The 20125-nt window shown below is 35.2% G+C and overlaps 1 protein-coding gene across 1 annotated transcript in view; it reads left to right on the top strand.

Moving 5' to 3' along the window:
• AMMECR1 (AMMECR nuclear protein 1) overlaps positions 1 to 20125 on the top strand; it is a 138984-nt gene that overhangs the window by 52796 nt on the left and 66063 nt on the right. Inside the window, exon 2 of the mRNA XM_032757460.2 lies at positions 7494 to 7604. Within this exon, the coding sequence (XP_032613351.1) occupies positions 7494 to 7604 (111 nt within the window). The remainder of the gene's footprint in view (positions 1 to 7493; positions 7605 to 20125) is intronic.

The following is a 20125-nucleotide window of genomic DNA, read 5'->3' as shown; positions in this document are numbered from 1 at the left end:
TGTATTTTTAGTAGAGACGGGATTTCACCATGTTAGCCAGGATGGTCTCGATCTCCTGACCTCGTGATCCGCCCGCTTCGGCCTCCCAAAGTATAGGCGTGAGCCACTGCACTCAGCCTAAAATAATTAATTTTTTTTAATAGTAAAGACTAAATCTCAAACCTTAAAGCCCTTTGAACAAATGGGTTCAGAATAGGACTTCCAAATAGAAATTACTTCATTTTTGAAATCTATAGCAAAATATCATTTAAAATTAAGCTGTATTTTCAGGTAATAGAGATTTGTGGTGTTTTCCTATTATCAGGAAAAAAACCCCACAGCTATTTTTCCCTTTAAATGTTACTATATATTAAATTTAATACCCACTGCAGTGTAAACTAAGAAAATATGTGCAAAAATACTGTTTTTTTTCCAATTAAGGTAGTCTTTCTCATCTGATTTAGGGCTCTAAAAATCTATAAGATTGTCTCAGCATATCAAGTCTGGGACTAATTTTTTTTTTTTCGTTTGCTGAAAATTGTTGATTTGCTCTTGTTAAAGGAAGAAATGGTTCTTTCAGTTCAAAAATTGGCAGAATCAAGCTAATCCCTTAAAGTATGCTTGTGCTTTGGCTGATTGTATGTCTGTGGTGATTACCCTTGATTAACAACAGCAAAAAATTCTACCTTCCCAATCATCTGTTAGACTTTAGTCTGCCTCCCTTCCTCTGGCATTTGCCAGTTAAATTGGAATTATATAAATGGGAGAAAGAGAATATAATGCTGCTATGATAGAATTTCTTGGAACACCAGGCAAAGAAAAGTATTAAAAGATTGGTCCTGATCCCCGCTTTCAGATATTTGTGGTCTCCTATACTAATTTATGCTGTCTATCTAAGCAGTATGATCTTACTTTCCTGAGCCCTGTGGGATACAGGCTATTTATTATACAAAGGTTGGAGGGAGGAGTGTGGTATAAGGAAACAGTGGTGATTTAGTGCATTTTCTTTATCTACAGCAAATGGTTGGATGAGAAATACATCTGAATCTTAACTTCTCGACCCTGCCTCAGATTAGCCCCTCCTATTTCTCTCCATTCCTCTCAATTTGAATTTCAAATTATCGGGAGGAGTCTCATTCATTCTATAATATGAACTACTTAATCAAATAATCAGATCAATGCCTAGCTGAGGAGTTGTTAACCAATGGTATAATAAATGGAAATTTTGATTTGGAGGAAATTTGTATTTAACAGAGGACCTGGGTTTGATGAAGTCCGGCTAGACAACAGGAAAAAATGAAGTGAGAAGGCTGAGGGAGATCAGAAAGAATGTTGGGAAGCCATCAAGCATAAAATGGTAGGCTTTGCTGTGGGCTTCTAATGGTGATAATGTAGAAACTTATAAATTGGGGCTAGTGTTTCTAGGCTGATGCAGCATTTCTAGTTTGTCCTGGTGTCTTCTCAGCTAATCTTTCTCTCCCCTACTGGGAGAAACAGGAGGAAGAGGAGATTGTGCTTATGCTCACCTGTGTGGTGCTATGTAGTATTCATAGGATTTTCCTATGCTTTGGTCTTTGAGAAGACACCTAGGTTTGCCACTCACATTTTTTTTTTTCCTGTAGTGGGGGAAAAAAAACCCATATTAAACAAGTAGTAAGAAAATTTGGAGGACTTGCCAGGTTCTAACACTAACCAGTTTGGTGACTCTGCACTGTCTGCCTGGATCTCTTTTTGTATTTCACCTGTAAAATGAAAAGCAAATGGATTATCTCTTAAAGACTCTTTCAGTGAGTGAGCTTAGATACATTGTTATATACACTTTAAACTATATACTGAAGTTTGGGTTAGGGATTTGTAACGGACTGAATTGTAACCCCCCCAACCTCTACATTCCTATGTCCAAGCCCTAACCCCTAATGTGACTGTGTTTGATAAGGCCTATAAGAAATTAATTAAGGTTTAATGAAGTCATGAAGATGGGGGCCTGATCCAATAGGATTATTGTCCTTATAAAAGACTCTTGGAGAGCTCGTGCTCTCCCTCTCCCTGCACACACTCAGAGGAAAGGCTATGTGAGTACAAAGTGGCCGTATAGCAGCCTTAAAGCCTAGTAAAGGAAGAGAGCCTTTACCAGGAACTGAACTCTGCCAGTACCTTAATCTTGGGCTTTCTAGCCTCCTTAACAGTGAGGAAATAAATTTCTGTTGTTTATGCCACCTAGTGTATAGTATTTTATTATGGCATCACTATTACATGATTTAACCATATTAGGTATGTTTTTATGAATTGAATCTGTAGTTTATATGATTTAGAAATGTAAAGCTTCTTTTTGTTGAAATAGGAAGTGAAAGGTTTTTACCTGGTGGTGGAAAGAAGACATCATCATTTCTATACTTCTGCAAGCTGCTAGATCCTGGGGAATTATGGTATTTTTAGCTGGATGTTATGAGGAATATAGTTGTATTTTTGAGCTAAATTGCTGAGAAACCTGAATACAGTTGAGAAACAATCATTATTTGATGGCAGAAGAACAGAACAAGTTACAGGGCTTCTCTCTTTTCCTGTGTCCCCCCGCCCCGCTCCAATATAAATAACCTTGTTGAGTACCCCATTCTATTAATTATTATAATTATTATTGCACTGGTAGAGATTGATGTTATTTTGTTAATATTGCCTCCTATGAATCTCATTCTAAAAAATCTCATTCTAAAGAAGAGCAAATTGCCAGAGTCTAAGACTTTTTTGTAACCTCTGCTTTGCCTTGATATGGCAGGAGAGATGGGGTTTAAGGTAAAATATTATTAAGTAAATACACCTTTTTCATTGTATCACTGAATTGTATTCTGCTCCTGCAAATATATTTCTGATTTGTTCTGGCTCACATCAATAGATGGGGAGTGTCCTGTTCAGATTTACATTGCTTTTTGTACTTTTGCTGATTGTATGCAACTACATTTCCCTAGAGCTACTGTTGACCTGACAGTTATTGGCTGCTAGTTGGCAGGGAGGATTCATCTAGATTAGATGGTTACTTCCTGTTCCTGTCTACAGACAAGAAAAAATGGAGTGTTTACTTTTCTCCAAAGGTTTCTCAGAAGTAGGAAAATTACTTTAAAAGCTTTGTCTGGTTACCTTCAGATAAACATTTTCCTTAATATTTCATCTCATTTTGAGCCCTCTTCTAGTTTGTAGTATTTTTTCAATGTATGTAGGTGGCCTCAAACCATATGGCAAACGCATTTTCCCAAAACATCCAATCTTTGTCTTACTATGAACTGGTTTTCTGTATTTTTTTTCTCATTGAGCAGCTCCTCTCAACAGGCTCAAAACCCTTTTTCTACTTTGATCTGCCTCTGATTATGCTGATGTATTAGGTCCTTTTTGGAACTCATACATGTTTTAATAGCACATTTAAAAATGAAATTGCCTATTCCTTCCTTCTGTGTTGCGTGAAGAAAAAAATTTGTTCCTATTTTTAGATAATATGTATTGAACATTCTCGTAGTCATTGCCCTGTACAACGTGGTTATCACACACAAGATACAATCTCTTGTGCTCAGGGATGTTTATTATGTTTCTGTCTACTTTAAAATGCTTAACTTCCCGGGTTCTTATCCCCATTAAATGTTGCTTTTAGGTATTTTAGTTGTTTTTAATTCCATACACATGTACTTTATAAAATGTGTTGGATGAGCATTTGTAATGAGAAATTAGAGTCCCAGATTTTTATTGAATAGTTTTATTCTGTCTACTAGAAGTCTGACCTCTTCCATCTTCAGGCATCTGTCCTAAACACAGTGAGGTTGTGGAGTAGCACTCCCTCCCATCTTTGACACAGATACTTCCCCGCAATCCCAACTCCCAAAGTGGATGTTGCCTGGGGCAGGTAAGGATCAGGGAGAGTACAGATGATTCTGTATCTGCTCTACGTCTTATGAAGGCTCTTGAGAACACATAGTCCACAGTGCTTCAAATTCAAAGAAATGTTAAATCTGAAAGAGCCCATAGCAAGTTATCAAGACTGTCAGACTACTTCCTGTTTCCTGAATGTGCTGTGCACTTTTACATGTCCATGCCCTTGCTTGTTTTGGAGCATCTTTGCTCCTCAGGCTGCCTTGTAAAATGCAGCTTGTCCTCCAGCAACCTAAGCTCTGAATTAATCATTCTGTCATCAGTGATAGCATGGTATTATAAGAAACTAGTAATATATAATTTCTCCCACCATATGTTTGAGTGCCCTGCAACGTATTTCATAGTATAGTGTTTAGTTTGTGTTATTTTTCTACTTTAAGTTTTAAATGTTTACTTGAGCAGATAGGGTTATATTATAGTAAGAATGGCGTATGTGTAGATTTCCTGGGATAAATAAGAAAGTAGAAGGTAAAACACTTAAATGACTTTCATTTCTAGTGTTTTTGATAGGAAATGAATTCACTCACACTTTTAGGTTTCTCATGGCAGTCACTGAGGAAGAGAATATACAACATAGTTCTGCCTTATTCAGAAACCATCATGGTATTTTAAAAACATGCTATTATCTATATTACATTGTGATTCACTTCATTCTGAAGCTGCCAAAAGACCTGTCTTACATAGAGATACTTTGTGTAGCCATTGTTATGGGAGAGGATTGATACATTTCTGTATTTCTGATTTCTTAATTTATGATCATATGCTACTTCTGTGATCGAAAAATAAAGTTTTTTTTTTTTTTTTTTTTTAAAAAGAAGAGACAGGATGGCGATCATTAAAAAGTCAGGAAACAACAGATCCTGGAGGGGATGTGGAGAAATAGGAACGCTTTTACACTGTTGGGAGTGTAAATTAGTTCAACCATTGTGGAAGACAGTGTGGCAATTCCTTAAGGATCTAGAACTAGAAATACCATTTGACCCAGCAATCCCATTACTGGGTATATGCCGAAAATATTATAAATCATTCTACTATAAAGAGACATGCACATATATGTTTATTGCAGCACTATTCACAATAGCAAAGACTTCAGACCAACCCAAATGTCCATCAATGATAGACTGGATAAAGAAAATATGGCACATATACACCATGGAATACTATGCAGCCATAAAAAGGATGAGTTCATGTCCTTTGCAGGGACATGGATGAAGCTGGAAACCATCATTCTCAGCAAACTAACACAAGAACAGAAAATCAAACACCACATGTTCTCACTTATAAGTGGGAGTTGAACAATGAGAACACACGGACACAGGGAGGGGAACATCACACACCGGGGCCTGTCCGGGAGTTGGGGGCTAGGGAAGGGATAACTTTAGGAGAAATACCTAATGTAGGTGACGGATTGATGGGTGCAGCAAACCACCATGGCACCTGTATACCTATGTAACAAAACTGCACGTTCTGCACATGTACCCCAGAACTTAAAGTATAATTAAAAAAAACAGAGAGAGAGACAGGCTGGGCTTGGTGGCTCACACCTGTAATCCCAGCACTTTGGGAGGCTCAGGCAGGCAGATCACGAGGTCAGGAGTTTGAGACCAGCCTGACCAACATGGTGAAACCCCGTCTCTGCTAAAAATACAAAAATTAGCCAGGCATGGTGGTGCACACCTGTAATCCCAGCTACTTAGGAGGCTGAGGCAGGAGAATTGCTTGAACCCAGGTGACGGAGGTTGCAGTGTGCCGAGATCACACCACTGCACTCAGCCTGGCAACAGAGCAAGACTCCATCTCAAAACAAAACAAAACAAAAAAGTGGTTGCTGATATTGACTATGCCAGGTTAGAAACTGAAAAATGAAGAGGTGAACTTCATCCTTAAAGATAAGGTTTAAATTTTAAGATACTGGTATTTATACGAGTAATGAAAAAATCGGTGAGAAAGTAATCTCATCTAATTCTTGTCTTCCTGATCAGTGGTTAGTCAAGAACAATTGGAGAAAAATTTCCAAATGGAGCATTAGAATCTTGTCTCAAGTTATAACAGGTTTATTGCATATGATATAGAAAGCAAAAAAAAAAAAAACTGGCTTTTACCTTTTGTTTGTTATTTTAATACCTTTAGTGTAGGTCGTCCTTCACTTGAATGCTAATGTTGACAGTAACTTGACCTTATACTTTAGTCATCTTTTTGAATGCCACTGGACATTTGGCTCTTGGAAGATGGTAACTCTTAGTACTTCTCCCTGGTTTGTATATATTACTTATTTGGGAACCTATCTGCCATTGTGGCTGTCAGAGCTCAGCATAATTTAAATGTTTAAGGTGGGTGATTGAAGTACTTGAATGAGATATCTTTTCATCCATCTGCTGATGACTCACTAAAGAGTATTTTAAAGAAAGGATGTTCTCCAACTCACCAGTGTATTACAGGAAAAAAACATATGGTATATCCCCTTAAAATTTAAGTTTTTAGAAAGCAGAAATGCGTTATTCCAGTATTACTGTGAATACTTATATTACCATAGACCATCCCCATTGTAAGGTACTTATCTTTTTATAAAATGTCCTAAAATGGGTAAATTATTTCATAAAAACTGGCATACAAAGTTGCTCTAATTAGAACGTAATTGTTTTTAGACTTAACCATTAATTGAGGCTGTCAGTAGTTTGCAGCAGAATCCAAACATCTACTGTGTTAAACTTCATCTAAAACCACATTATTCTTGATGATATTTTGTTACAATTGATACTTTGTTCTTTGATGCTTGAGAGATTGTATTTGCAGGTAATACTTTTATCTAAAATTTTAAATGAAATTTCTGGTTTCAGAGTATTATTTTGTTAATGTCTGCTGTTGCCCTTCACCTCTCTGAACCCTACTGATTTTTCTAGGTCAAGCTAAAGAATGTCAAGCTTGATGAAGTTTTCTTCTATCTTAATAACTTAAATTATGGCATTTGGACATGGTTTATAGTATCCATTTCCTTTTTCCTTGTATTAGTTAGCTGTGTAATAGTTATGCCTGCCTCTTATACTGGCTCCTAGAGAGCAATGACTGTGTTTTAGGCATCCTTGTAGCACCTTTCACAGTACATATCCCCTATATTTTCAGGAAGTATTTATGAAAATCATTGGTTTTTATCCCGGATTTTCCAAATTAGACTTACAAATAAGTCAGTAATTTGAGGTTTAAATGAGTAATTACACAGTTAGCCATAATGATTAAAGCTCTGTAGTTAAGATTGCCCAGGTTTGAGTGCCTACTTCATTATATATCAACTGTGAGACTCCCTCATCTGTAAATAGGAATGTTAGTATCAGCCTCCTAGAATTGTTGATGAAGATTAACATAATTAGTTTGTTTAAAACATTTATTGAGATGCCAAACATATAGGATACACTCAATATAATGTAGCAGTAGTATAATATAACTTTTGCTAAATGTGGTCCTATTGGGCTGGCCTCTGAGCCCCTTGAAGGCCTGTCTTTTGGTCTTTATATCTCAGGCACCTAACCTAGCAGACAGTCAATACTCAATAAATACTTGCTTGAATTGAATTGATTTATTTACCCTATTTTTATCTTCCATTACAGCCCACTGTTTGTAACATGGAAGATTGGTCGAGACAAAAGATTACGTGGATGCATAGGTACTTTTTCTGCCATGAATTTGCATTCAGGACTCAGGGAGTACACACTTACCAGGTGAAGACCAATTTTTGTTACCTCTGCTTTTACATTAAAAAAAAAACTTATGAAACTTGAATCGAATACTTTAACTCCTTTTACTGAACTGTCAACGTTCTTGTCTTCCTTCATGTCAGGTTTTTCCTTTGTCTTTGACCATTTACCTTCTCTCTGGTAAAATGTTATTGATATATATTACCATAATATAAAATACTGTGATTAATATATTCTGCCATCGATGTTTTGAAGTGTTTTTTTTTTTCTTCCAGTGGCCAGCTTATTTTGTATAACTTGAAAACCAATGACCAAATGTCCATGGGTTACCAAAATATGTGATTTCTATAGGAACAGTCATTATTTCTTCCCTCTTATGTTTTTTAAAAATAATTGTTGTCTCTTTCATCTTACACATTTTGTTACACTTTTAAGTACTTTTGAAATTGAAAGGAGAGCCTAGGAAGAAAGTGATGCCGCAGCCTAGCAGTATAATCATTCACATTCACACTTCACCCAGAATTAATTGTAGCTTGTTTATTTTCTTTTATCTAACACAAGGACAAAGTAATTCCTCATTACAGTTGTTTAAAACTTTGTTCTTAATTTCTGAATTCACAAAAAGCTATCTAGCACACAATGTGAGTTTTTTGGTTCAAGTTTAGATTTCAAGCAAATTGTGACCCAAAATTATTTCAAAAGAAGAAAATTCCTTAAATAATAATCTATTAGTAAAGGAATTTCCTGTTTTTGTTCACATTTTAGGGTGATTATCTGATACAGTTTCTATAGTTGTAATATGCACAGTGTCTGTCCAACAAGAAATTGCTCCCTGCTGACTATTGGTACTTGGGGCATGTTGCTCAACCTCCATAGGTAAAATAGTAATTACAGTATTTTGTTCTATATACTTAATAGAGGTGTTAGGAGAATGAAGTAATAATCACTATTTTACTTCAGGATTAATGTGGAACATTAATTATTTTACTGTAGAACTGCATAAATGCAGGCTCATAGCACCAGTTAATAAAATGCTGTAACTGAGTTTGGTATCCTCATATTTGAAGGTATGCAGTAGCTCACAGCTGCAGGATTTTCTCAGCTTACAGTGAAGCCCAGAAAAAAAACCAGTGGCTTGGAGGATCATATTAATTTTTTAGCTTTTCACAGGTATAAGAAACTGGGTGTTTGGATTTGATTAAATAACATACAGGCTGTTAGGATTGAAACACATATTCTGGAAATAAATTCAACTTGTTAAAGATAATATAAGTACTAGTCTAGGCATGTTAGATTTTTTTTTTTCTGACATAAAATACAGTGGGCTCATTTTTGGGACTTCAGCAAATTCTGCCAATGGCTACCTTTTTGGGACAGGTACATATTAAATTACACATTTAATACTAATCAATGGCAATTTATTGTACATTTCCCAAAATAAGTTATGAGGAACACTGGTTCCTTTGCGCTACCTGAAGAAAAGAATTCTATGACCAAATAAGTTTGGGAAACACTGGTTAAAAAATGTAAACAACTCTGCTCACTGTAGGACTTCTCAGAACCTTTTATGTTAATAGTGTTATGTATATCTAAGAGAGAGAAATAGAATGTAGCATTTTCCAGGCTTATTTGACTACAGGACCCTTTTATCCTCCCACCCCAAAGTCTGAGTGTTCCAAGGAAAACATTTTTGGAAACACAAGTCTGTTTTCAAAACAGAATATTGCTTTATATTTGGGTAGTAAGAGTTGGTAGTATAGAAACCCTTTGTGCTTTCTAGTGAAATTGTAGCAGAAATCCCATTATCAAACATTATATACCTTAGAAATCTTTTGTAGTACTAACTGTGGTAGCAATTGGGTTTTGTTTAAAGAAAAAAATAAATTCTTTTGCCTATGTTGGCAAGGGGTGAAAACATCCAACTTTTCTAGACTTGTCCATTTATATCCTAGGGTAATGACCAGAAGAATTACAGTATAATTTTCTGACAATAATGTGATTCTGAATGAATTGTTCAAATACTTGAAGTTGGAAATTTGCCTACATTTGTATACCTTGTTACCCTCATTGCAATCTATAGCTCTTCCTGTTTACTTTTCAACTTTTTTTCTCATGTTTCTATACAGCTTCCTCAAATTGTATATATCACGTTAAAGAGGCATGTGTGTGTGTGTGTATACATATGTTTGTGTGTGTATACACACATGCACATACCTGGTTTTACTTCTCATTTTTGTTTGGCTTAATTTCTTTTGTTTAACAAGATATTAACAATCATACTATTTGGAAAAGATGAACAAAAGAAAACAAGTCTTACAAAATACAATTAAGCTTTTTTTTCCTGGATTCATTTTAGCATCAAAAGTTGTAAGGAGTCATTTTTAAAAGTTGGAATATAATATTTTTCTGTCCAGTAGTGTGCTCGTATTATGTTATTATGATTATTTTTGTTAACGGCTGCCATTTATTAAGAATTTACTACGTCAGACATTGTTGAGGAGCTTTACATGCATAGTCCTTGTAATAATTCTTAGGTACTAATATCTACATTTTCAAAATGAGGAAACTGAGAATTAGGTAATTTAAATAATTTACCCACTCACACATCTATTAAATGATAGAACCAGGATTCAAACCCAGAGCATGTGTCTACAAAATCCATCCCCTAACCGAGATAAAATTTTCTGATTATTTATGTTTTGCAGCTTTGTCATGAAAATAATGAACTTGAAAGCAAGTTAGTATAAATTTTATAAATCATAGATCAGTAATCCTTCAAAAGTTCTAGTTAGGAGTTAAGACTGAAATTTTGCAACAAGAAAATCCATAGATATTATTATGGAAAGTATACAACTCAGAGTTGTATAGCCCAGACAGAAGAAAATTGACTTGAACTAATATTGTATTAAGGATAAAGCTTATTACAAAACAATACTACTGTAGGATGGGAAATTGTATTCTTTGGCTACATGGACTAGACTTTAAGAATACAATTTTTTTTGAACATAAAAGTTGGTGATTCTTGGCCTCTGGTCGTCCCACCTTAAAAACCCATAACTCACAAAATGAATAAATAGAATTAAATGAACTTAGAGGATGGGGCATAAAGGAGGGAGAAAGCAAAACAAAAAACAAAACAAAACAAAACAAAAAATAAGCAGTGAAATTAAAGGCATTCTAGGTATAGGCATCTTTTTAAAAATTTGAATATCCAGTTCATCTGTGATTAGATAGACTATTGTTTGATTTTCAGAATGTTACTCAATTATATCTCTTCTTTTTTTTATTGTGGGGAAATATATGTAACATAAAATTTACAATTTTAACCATTTTTAAATGTATAGTCCTGTGGCCTTAAGCACAATCATATTGTTGTGCAGTCATCACCACCATCCATCTCCAGAACGTTTTTCATCTTCCCCAACTGAAACTCTGTACCCATTAAACATGAACTCCACATTCTTCCTCCTCCAGGCCCTGGCAACCAGCATTCTACTTTGTGTTGCTATGAATTTGACTACTCTAGGTACCTCATATCAGTGGAATCGTATGATATTTGTCATTTTGTGACCAGCTTATTTCACTTAGCATAATGTCTTCAAGGTTCATCCATGTGGTAGCATGTGTCAATTTACCTTCTTTTTAAGGCTGAATATTCCATTGTATGTATATACCACATTTTGTTTATCCTTTCATCCATTGGTGGACGTTTGGGTGGGTGACTTCTACCTTTTGGCTGTTGTGAATAATGCTGCGATGAACATAGGTGTGCAAAATATCTGTTTGAGTACCCTTTTTCCTCTTAAAAGTTAACCAGTTTATAGAAGACAGTGATCTAGCTTGTGTGTAGTCCCTTAACTCTAAAACCTTTCTTAAAAATATGACCAGGTATTTTTAAAAATGAAATGCCTATCCTGAATTAAGTTTTTATTTATAAATAAAATTATAAACTTTTAATTTTAATAAAATTATTAAAACTTTTAAAATTAAAGTACTTGTCATAGTCAAGTTGTATGTTCAAATATGACCAGGTATTTTTTAAATGAAATGACTATCTTGAATTAAGTTTTTTAAATATATATATATAAACATAATCTTTTAAATGTAAAATACTTGTCAAAGTCAAGTCATATGTTCTCCTAATTGAAATTTTGATTTTAGATTGAAATAAAATCTTATAAAGAGACTGAGGATTTCTTCTCAATTGTGAAAATACATAGTATCTGTGTAGGTAATGAAAAGTTTATGAGAAGTACATGGAACTATTATAAATAGACTATTCTTTCCCTGACCTTGAAGGATCTGGGTAAAAGCAGGAAAGATTATAGAAAATAAGAAGCAGGATGGAGAGCTCAGAATTATTGATAAAAGTCTATCCATAGAATTTGGTGATAAAGTCCACAAATTACCCTATTTATCATTGCTCAAGACTTCAAAGTAGAAATATTCTTTGTCTGAGCTGAAGGAGATAATTTCCAGGTATTGTGTTTATGGCTTTTATATATTAGAAAGCAGAGGCAGATTCATTTCCCCAATTTTAGTACTTAGAAAACATACTTTTATAGAGTGGAGAATTACCACTAATATAGATGAATATAAACATCTCAGTCAAAAAAGATTCCTGGCCGGGCGCGGTGGCTCACGCCTGTAATCCCAGTACTTTGGGAGGCTGAGGCTGGCGGATCACGAGGTCAGGAGATGGAGACCATCCTGGCTAACACGGTGAAACCCCATCTCTACTAAAAATACAAAATAATTAGCCGGGCGTGGTGGCGGGTACCTGTAGTCCCAGCTACTCAGGAGGCTGAGGCAGGAGAATGGCATCAACCCGGGAGGCGGAGCTTGCAGTGAGCCAAGGTTGCGCCACTGCACTCCAGCCTGGGCGACAGAGCAAGACTCTGTCTCTTAAAAAAAAAAATTCCTTAAAATTTTGGCTAATAAATTTCCCAGCAAAATGCAGATCTATTTCTTTATGTAAATTCAAGTTGGCAGTAATTTTTCTAGAACACGTAAGTAATTAATAGATGTATTCTTATTCAGCAAAACAGGATTGTGGTCTGTCACCACACTTAAAAGACTATCTTTTTTTCTCCTTCGTTGTACTTAGACCTCTCGGCAGTGAAATAATTATGCAGGTGCTGGCAGTTCTAGAGCTTGATTGTGAACTATGCCACTTTTGTTGAACTACTTAATTCTAAGAAATTAGCAATGAAAGTTTAGCCCTTTCTAGGGAACAGTAAGACCACATAAAAGGTGATGTGCTATGTTTTGTTTTGGAGTTTTATTTTGTTCTGTGTGGGTTAGTGGGGTTGTGTGTCAGGGGAGTTTGAGGGGGGATTGATTGCTTGCGTGGTACAAATGTTCACTTTCTATTAGATTTTTTGAGACATTGAAAATAGCTAACAAACCTACTTTATTACTTTTGAAGGTCCTAGCTAGATTGGGTACTTATGGGATTCATTGTAAACTGAATTTCCTTTTATATTTTGGTGTTGTAATCTGGCATTTTTCTAAAGCAGTATGAGTTTAAAGCCATTATAAGCAGCGTAATATTTTCCCTGTCATAGTAGACTATCTTGTGATCATTTTTATTCTTGATTATTTGGGTAACCACTCTAGGCTCATTATGAATAATTAGATTAAACAAGTTCGTCCTCCCTCTCATTTAATATTAGTCTTTATGGTAGCATCACCCAGATTGATTTTTCTTATGAAAAGAAAAGCTGTACGAATCACCTCTGACTGTACATTATTGTTATGGAAGCTCATTCTGGAGATGTTAAGGCCAAACAATTTTTGGCAAGTGGTTGTGGCAAGACTTCTGGCTAAAGTATGCATTTTGGGGAAATAAATTAGATGTATCACAAACAACGCAAAATTAATTAGTTTAATTTACAACCTACATTTTTTGCCTTTTTATAAAAGAGATGATGGCCTGAGTCCTAAAACTTATACCTAATTTGATAGTTTCAGTTTATTAATTACAAAATGAGAAACATTTGTCAGATTTTATAGGCACTTAATTTAAGGTACAGTTTGGAACCTAGGTTGTTGTACGCTGTTTACTCAAAATTATCCACAGGAAAGCAAGGTGAACTATCTGCTCAAATCTGGAATCCTCATTTTAGCCATGAGGTTAATGCACTCCTTCATTATCCCAAGGTTGTGCTAATGTGCAGAGATGTAGCCACAAAATTCCCAGCAGAATATGGAAACTAAACAGCAGGAACCATTTGCAGAATGGGTAATGGCTCCTGAATTGTAAAGAATTGTCTGAATTCATATAGCACCTACTGCCACAGAAATTAAGTGTAGTGAGTATATCAGATTCTAATTCCTTATCACATCTTTCAGATCTTCAGAGTTTCCAGTTGGAATCTCCCTGCTGCTTTGATTAAGAGCCACAGGCAAAATGCCTGGGGCAGAAAAGGCCATCTGTGAAAAGGTGGTGTTGAGAGAAGCTGAAAATGGGCTTTTTCAGCGCTAGGGCTCTTGGTTCTTAAGTTTGATAGGGAGAGAGTGAACTATAAGAAATTTACCCTATTCTTACATCTATCTGTAAAGTTTAATACCTCTCTGGTCCTTCGAGGCTGTTTCCCCTTTTAGTCATGTTTAAACAGTTCATCCTGCAAATCTTGTCTTAATTTTGCCTTAGGAGTTTATGATATATTAGGAGAGATAAGTTATCGAAATAATTGTAGTCCTAGGTAGAAAGCAGTTTTTCTCAAGAAGCAGAGGAGGTGATACTGGATGATTACTACTCTATATCTGTTATAAAAGCTAAAATGTATTTAAAGGTATCTATGAAATTATTTTATTTGGTTCATCCCTAGTTCACTTTTTATAAAAGCAAAACAGTATGTACCACTTTCTGGCTTGTTTTTATCCTACATGGTCCAAAAAGGTCAAAATTATAGGGATGCATATAAATCATTATTATCAAAGCAACCATATACAAGGTGTTGGGTATTTATATTTTAAGAAATTTGTAATACATATTTTAAAGGGGAAAATGATCTTGTCATAGAAGAAAAAGCCTTTGAAATAGAGGACTCTTAAAAGAGTGTGCATGCACATGCACACACACACGGAGTTTACCAAACATTAGCTAGAACCAAGTTGGATTATAGCTCTGATGCTTGGCAAATGAAGAAAATTAAAAGTTATACTTTAGATTTCACTTTCCTCTTCTCTTGTTAAAGTGAATTCATATTTTGTTTTGGTACAGTAAACTGATATCTGTCTCCTTTCCTGAGAGTCATTGTCTGCGATAGTCTTCATTTTTTCAGACGAATGACTGAGATGGTAAAGCTAAGTTAGCACACAAATATTGTATGCAATTATTACATTAGATGTGGCCTAAAATTATAGACATTAAAAATATATTTCTTTTGTCTGAATATTTACATAATAAATATGGGGCTTATTTATAAGTGTCTAAAGTATTTGAGTCATTAGGACCTGAATGAACAGGAGGACAGATTTGTATCTTAGTGTTCTGGAAGAATAAGATGGTTATGCTTTGATGTAACTAAAGGTGATTATCATGCAAATCGTATGCTTTTACCACTTTTAAGGGGACAATGTTAGGAATTTGAGTACTTTAAAATAATTGAAAGTTGAGGTTTTGGTGTAGCAATTGAATATTAAAATTTTAGTTATGATCTTATGAGCATGAGAAATACTTTTTAAAAGTAGAAGGCAAAAGAAATGAAGCCCTTCTCTGTGATCTTTCCCCTTGTCTCAAACTTTAAACTGCCTTAAATGTGGTTATCCAAAGTAGTAGTCCTTGGAAAAAACTTACTTTTCATCATTGATAACAATTTGTTGATCTTTAAATGCTAAACACTTATTGCATCATAAGTCCTTTATCTTGCATCATAAATATATTTTTCTTAGAAACAACTCTAGTTTTTCTTACATTCTCTCTTAATTTTTAAATAAAGAGCAAACTTTCAACATAAAAGTCCTGTCCTAAGGAACTACATTATCTGATCTACTTCTTGTTAACAAAAGAAATAAAATATATCTATGTTTATATAACAAAATAGACATGGACAAATTGTAACATTTAAAAAATTTTCTATTGGAATAGAATTTCATAGATGCTAGGAAATTCTAAAGATGGAAAACAATATAGTTTGACGTTTTGGTCAACAGTGGACTGCATATACAACAGTGGTCCCAAGATTATAATACTGTAATTTTACTCTATCACTTCTATGTTTAGATGCACAAATACTTATGATTGTGTTACAGTTGCCTACATTATGCAGTATAGTAACATGCTGTACAGCTTTGTAGCCTAGGAGCAATAGGCTATATCATATAGCCTAGGTGCGTTGTAGACTATACCATCTATGTTTGTGTAAGTACACTCTATGATGTTCACACAACAATGAAATTGTTTAATGATGCATTTCTCAGAATGAATCCCCACCATTAAGCAATACATGACTGTATTTAATACATTCTTTTGAGAATGAAGCTCTAATTATTGTTAATATCAAATATGCAGTGTACTTTTCAGTATATTTAAAATCTAAAAGTGAAGAAAATACATTTGGATTCATAAGGTACAGATTTACACTTGGTCTCATGTTCCGAAAACTCATTTTTATTAATTTTACTTCAGCTCAAAAAATTATCCTGTAAATATACATACTGAAGCTATAGACTTACTCAAATTAGATTAGCATGTTATTGTCTCCATTTTTAACACTCTTTTTTTATTTCTACATGGAAATGCTAACTTTTGTATCCTTCCTAGTAGTGAAAGAGAAAGTTAGAAAAGGCCATACAATAAATTCTTCAGAAGCTTTAATTAAAGGGATTGCCCAGAACTCAACTTCTTGTTGCTATACCCAGCTACCTTCAGGACTACTTTATATGTTCTACAAAGCTGATTTAAAAGATTCCAACTGTAGTCACTTCACTGAGGATGGCAGGAAAGAGAATCTCTTAAATTCTGCAGGCTGCTTTTAACCTAAACCATTCTTCTAAGATGACCATTAGTTGCCTCCTAGTTAAGCCTGGAGAAGTATTTTAAGCCTTTGAAATGAGTGGAGCTGTGTTGCATATGAAGAACAGTAAACAACTGTACACTGCTGGTTAGACTTGTACTGCTAATGAGATCATGGGTTCAATCCCTATTTGGACCAGTTCTCTTTGTTTTGTTCCACATCAAAGACTGTACCCTAGATCCCAGGCGTTGATTACAGTGGGGCTCAGACAGAGCATGTGGGCGAATCAGTACAAAACCCAAGTTTTAGCATCATTTCAGCATATGAAACGTGTTATATTAAAAGTACTCAAAACAATGTGGTCTTAAAATGTGATACACACAAACCCTTTGAAAGTAGCAAGACAGACATGCCCTTTTTCTAAAATTGACAAATCCTGAAGAGGAAGAAAAGAGTTGGGACAATAAAACACTGGTTCTGGAATCTGGAATGTTGCTTTAAGTCCGGGCCAGCAGTGACAAAAGTTATTGTAATGACCTCTGAACAGACAGACACTGCCACTGAGCAGGCCTCTGGTATAGAAAACATGGTACATTTGGGAGCTGTGAATATAGCTCCAGGTGTGCTCCTGAATCAGTTCACCATAGATTATGCTTAACAACATTGAGATGTTATTGGAGGTGTGGATGAGGAAGTTTGTTGTTGCAGTCCTTCTTTGTACCTTATTTTAAAGAATAAATGAAACATTTTTCTAATTGCCTTTTAAAAAATTTTAAATGGAAGGGAAGTTTACTTCTGATGCTTAAGTGTTGTAAATTCAACATATAGGCTGACAACCTAAATTCATGGTGTAACACAGTTCTTTTCTTTTTTCTTTCTTTTTTTTATATCTGTTCAATGAAAATAAGGTACAACTCAGGTTTTTACATAGTCTGACTAGAAGTATTCCACTTCAAGATATGAGAGTAGCATTTTCTCAAACTTTCACCTTAAAAAACAACATTACCAAACAAAAACTATCACACAGGATGGATAAGAAGTTTTGTAGATCTTTTTGGTGATGAACTATGACATGAGCCTTATAGATTGTAAAATACAGTTGAAACTAATGTACATAACTAAAATTTTTAAACTTTATTTGCTGTTAAATTCTGTGAAATTTCAGTTATTTAAAATAAACATGCAAAAATATGAAATGTAATGTTTCAGATTGCAAGGTAATATGTAATGTGTTTGTAAGATTCTCTTGTGTAATATTAGCTAGTACTATTTGGATTTGTACAGTCATAATTTGTTAAAATGACTTCATTTTAACATGTACCAATGTAGATTAATAATGTAAGTTCTGATTTAAAGAATGGTGACAAAATGGTGCATGTAATACTTTTACAAGTGTTGGGGAGATCGGTATGTTTTGAAAAGAGTAATTTAACTTTTGGGTGCCAGGAAATGGGTTATCTCAAAGACCGTTGCTGGCAATGGGCAGGCCTGGTAATACTGGCACAGAGCATTAATCATACACCTTATTAATGGTGAGGTGAATAACTTTGAAAAATATTTAATAATTATAATAATAATTACTTTGAATCTAAAAGAAAAAAGAGTATTTTTATATGTTAATTTTTCTTTTCTTTTTTTTTTTTTTTTTTTTTATCTGTCACCCAGGCTGGAGTGCAGTGGCGTGATCTCGGCTCACTGCAAGCTCCGCCCCCCGGGTTCACGCCATTCTCCTGCCTCAGCCTCCAGAGTAGCTGGGACTACAGGCGCCCGCCACCACGCCCGGCTAATTTTTTCTATTTTTTTAGTACAGACGGGGTTTCACCGTGTTAGCCAGGATGGTCTTGATCTCCTGACCTCGTGATCCACCAGCCTTGGCCTCCCAAAGTGCTGGGATTACAGGCGTGAGCCACCACGCCCGGCCGATATTAATTTTTCTTCACAAACTCTCTGAAGAGTGTCATTGTGACATTAGAGAAAAGGTCTTTGGAGTGGCAGTAGAACTGACAACACAGGTTGGACTTCAGCAGGCCTGAAAATGGTATGGTCAAAAGGGGAGATTTCTTTCTGCCTCTAATAAAGAGTAGTGGCTAGGAATAGGAGTCATCTCAGATGATACTGGATTTCAGCTGAAGCAACTCTTAAATATTTCAGTGGTAAAAGGATGACTATGTTAAATTCATGGGTTTGTAAATACATGGTATAAAATGTAATTGTTCTTTTTAAAAGCACATATTTTTTTAAAAGCCTACATTTTAAAGTTGTCATCTATTGTGTATTGAGATGTTCCTGTGCCTCACAGATCAGCTCACTAAGGTGTGGTAGCTATTATCTAAAAATATGTACCCTCTCATACTGTTGCAGCTTCCTCTTCATAGGCTTTATTATTGCCCAGAGCAGCACATTTACCCCATTAGCCAAAATGGCACAAACATGCCCATTGGCATGACTGAACTCTCCTCAGTTGGTGTCCTTCCTTATATTTGAGATAAGAAGCTTTCCTGTGTCTACCTTTCTCACCTAGAGTAAAAGCCAAAGTGTTTAAAAAACATATATTTCACTCAGAGTAAAGTTAATGTTCTGCAATGAATGCCACCATGCTCAGCTTGCCCCTCTCACCTCATCTCCTACTCCCCTCTTCCCACCTCCATTCATTCTTTTGGCCTTAGCTAGGCTGGTTTCCTTGTTTCCCTTTGAACACACCAAGCATGGTCCCCATCTAGGGCCTTTGCACTTGAATTTTCTTTACTTGCAACAGTCTTCTAGTAGATAGACATGTAGCTTGGCTTCCTCACTCCCTTCAGGTCTCTATTCAAATGATGCCATTATCAGTGACACGTATGTAAAATAGCAAGGCCTACATTTGATATCTGGCTCTCCCTGCCCATTTACCCTGCTTCATTTTTCTCCATAGCACTTATCACCACCTGGCATACCGTAAATTTACTTGTATATTTGTGAGTCTCTCTTAATGCGAATGTAAATTCCATGAGGACAAGGACTGCTGTAATATTCCCCAAAGCCTACAACAGTGTGTGGTACATAGTAGGCATTCAGAAAATATTAGTTGAATAAATAAAAGTCTTGTTTTTATCAGCATTTAGAAATAGTGGATTATAAAGTATAATTCTTTGTCTTACTACTTTACCTAGATGTGAAATTATTTGGTTTTATTGTGGCTGGTTTCTTACAGTTTTCATTGAGTGCATATTGAATGTATTTTTTTGTGTGTGTGAGTGATTTGACATTAAAATTCCCTTTTAAAACTCGTTTTATCATGAACACTTTTAAATACTCGCAAAAATAGACTATTATAATGATGCAGTCATTTTTATAATAGTGATATTTTTTCTCTTTTCTTTTTGTGGGGAACAGAGTTTCACTATGATACCCAGGCTAGTCATGAACTCCTGGGCTCAAATGATCCTCCCACCTCTGCTTCCCTAAGTGTTGGGATTACAGGTGTGAGCCACCACACCTGGCTGCTTTTTCATTTTACTTATTTTTGTTTTGATACTTGCTTTTTAAGTACAGAGGCAGTATGAGGTTGTAGAAAGAGGTAGCCATATCTGGGTTCTAGTTGTG

This window comes from Hylobates moloch, unplaced genomic scaffold (assembly GCF_009828535.3).
Source record: "Hylobates moloch isolate HMO894 unplaced genomic scaffold, HMol_V3 SCAFFOLD_7, whole genome shotgun sequence".
Taxonomy (NCBI): domain Eukaryota; kingdom Metazoa; phylum Chordata; class Mammalia; order Primates; family Hylobatidae; genus Hylobates; species Hylobates moloch.
Note: the sequence above shows the minus strand (reverse complement) of the source record. Positions and strands in the feature narration are given on the sequence as shown.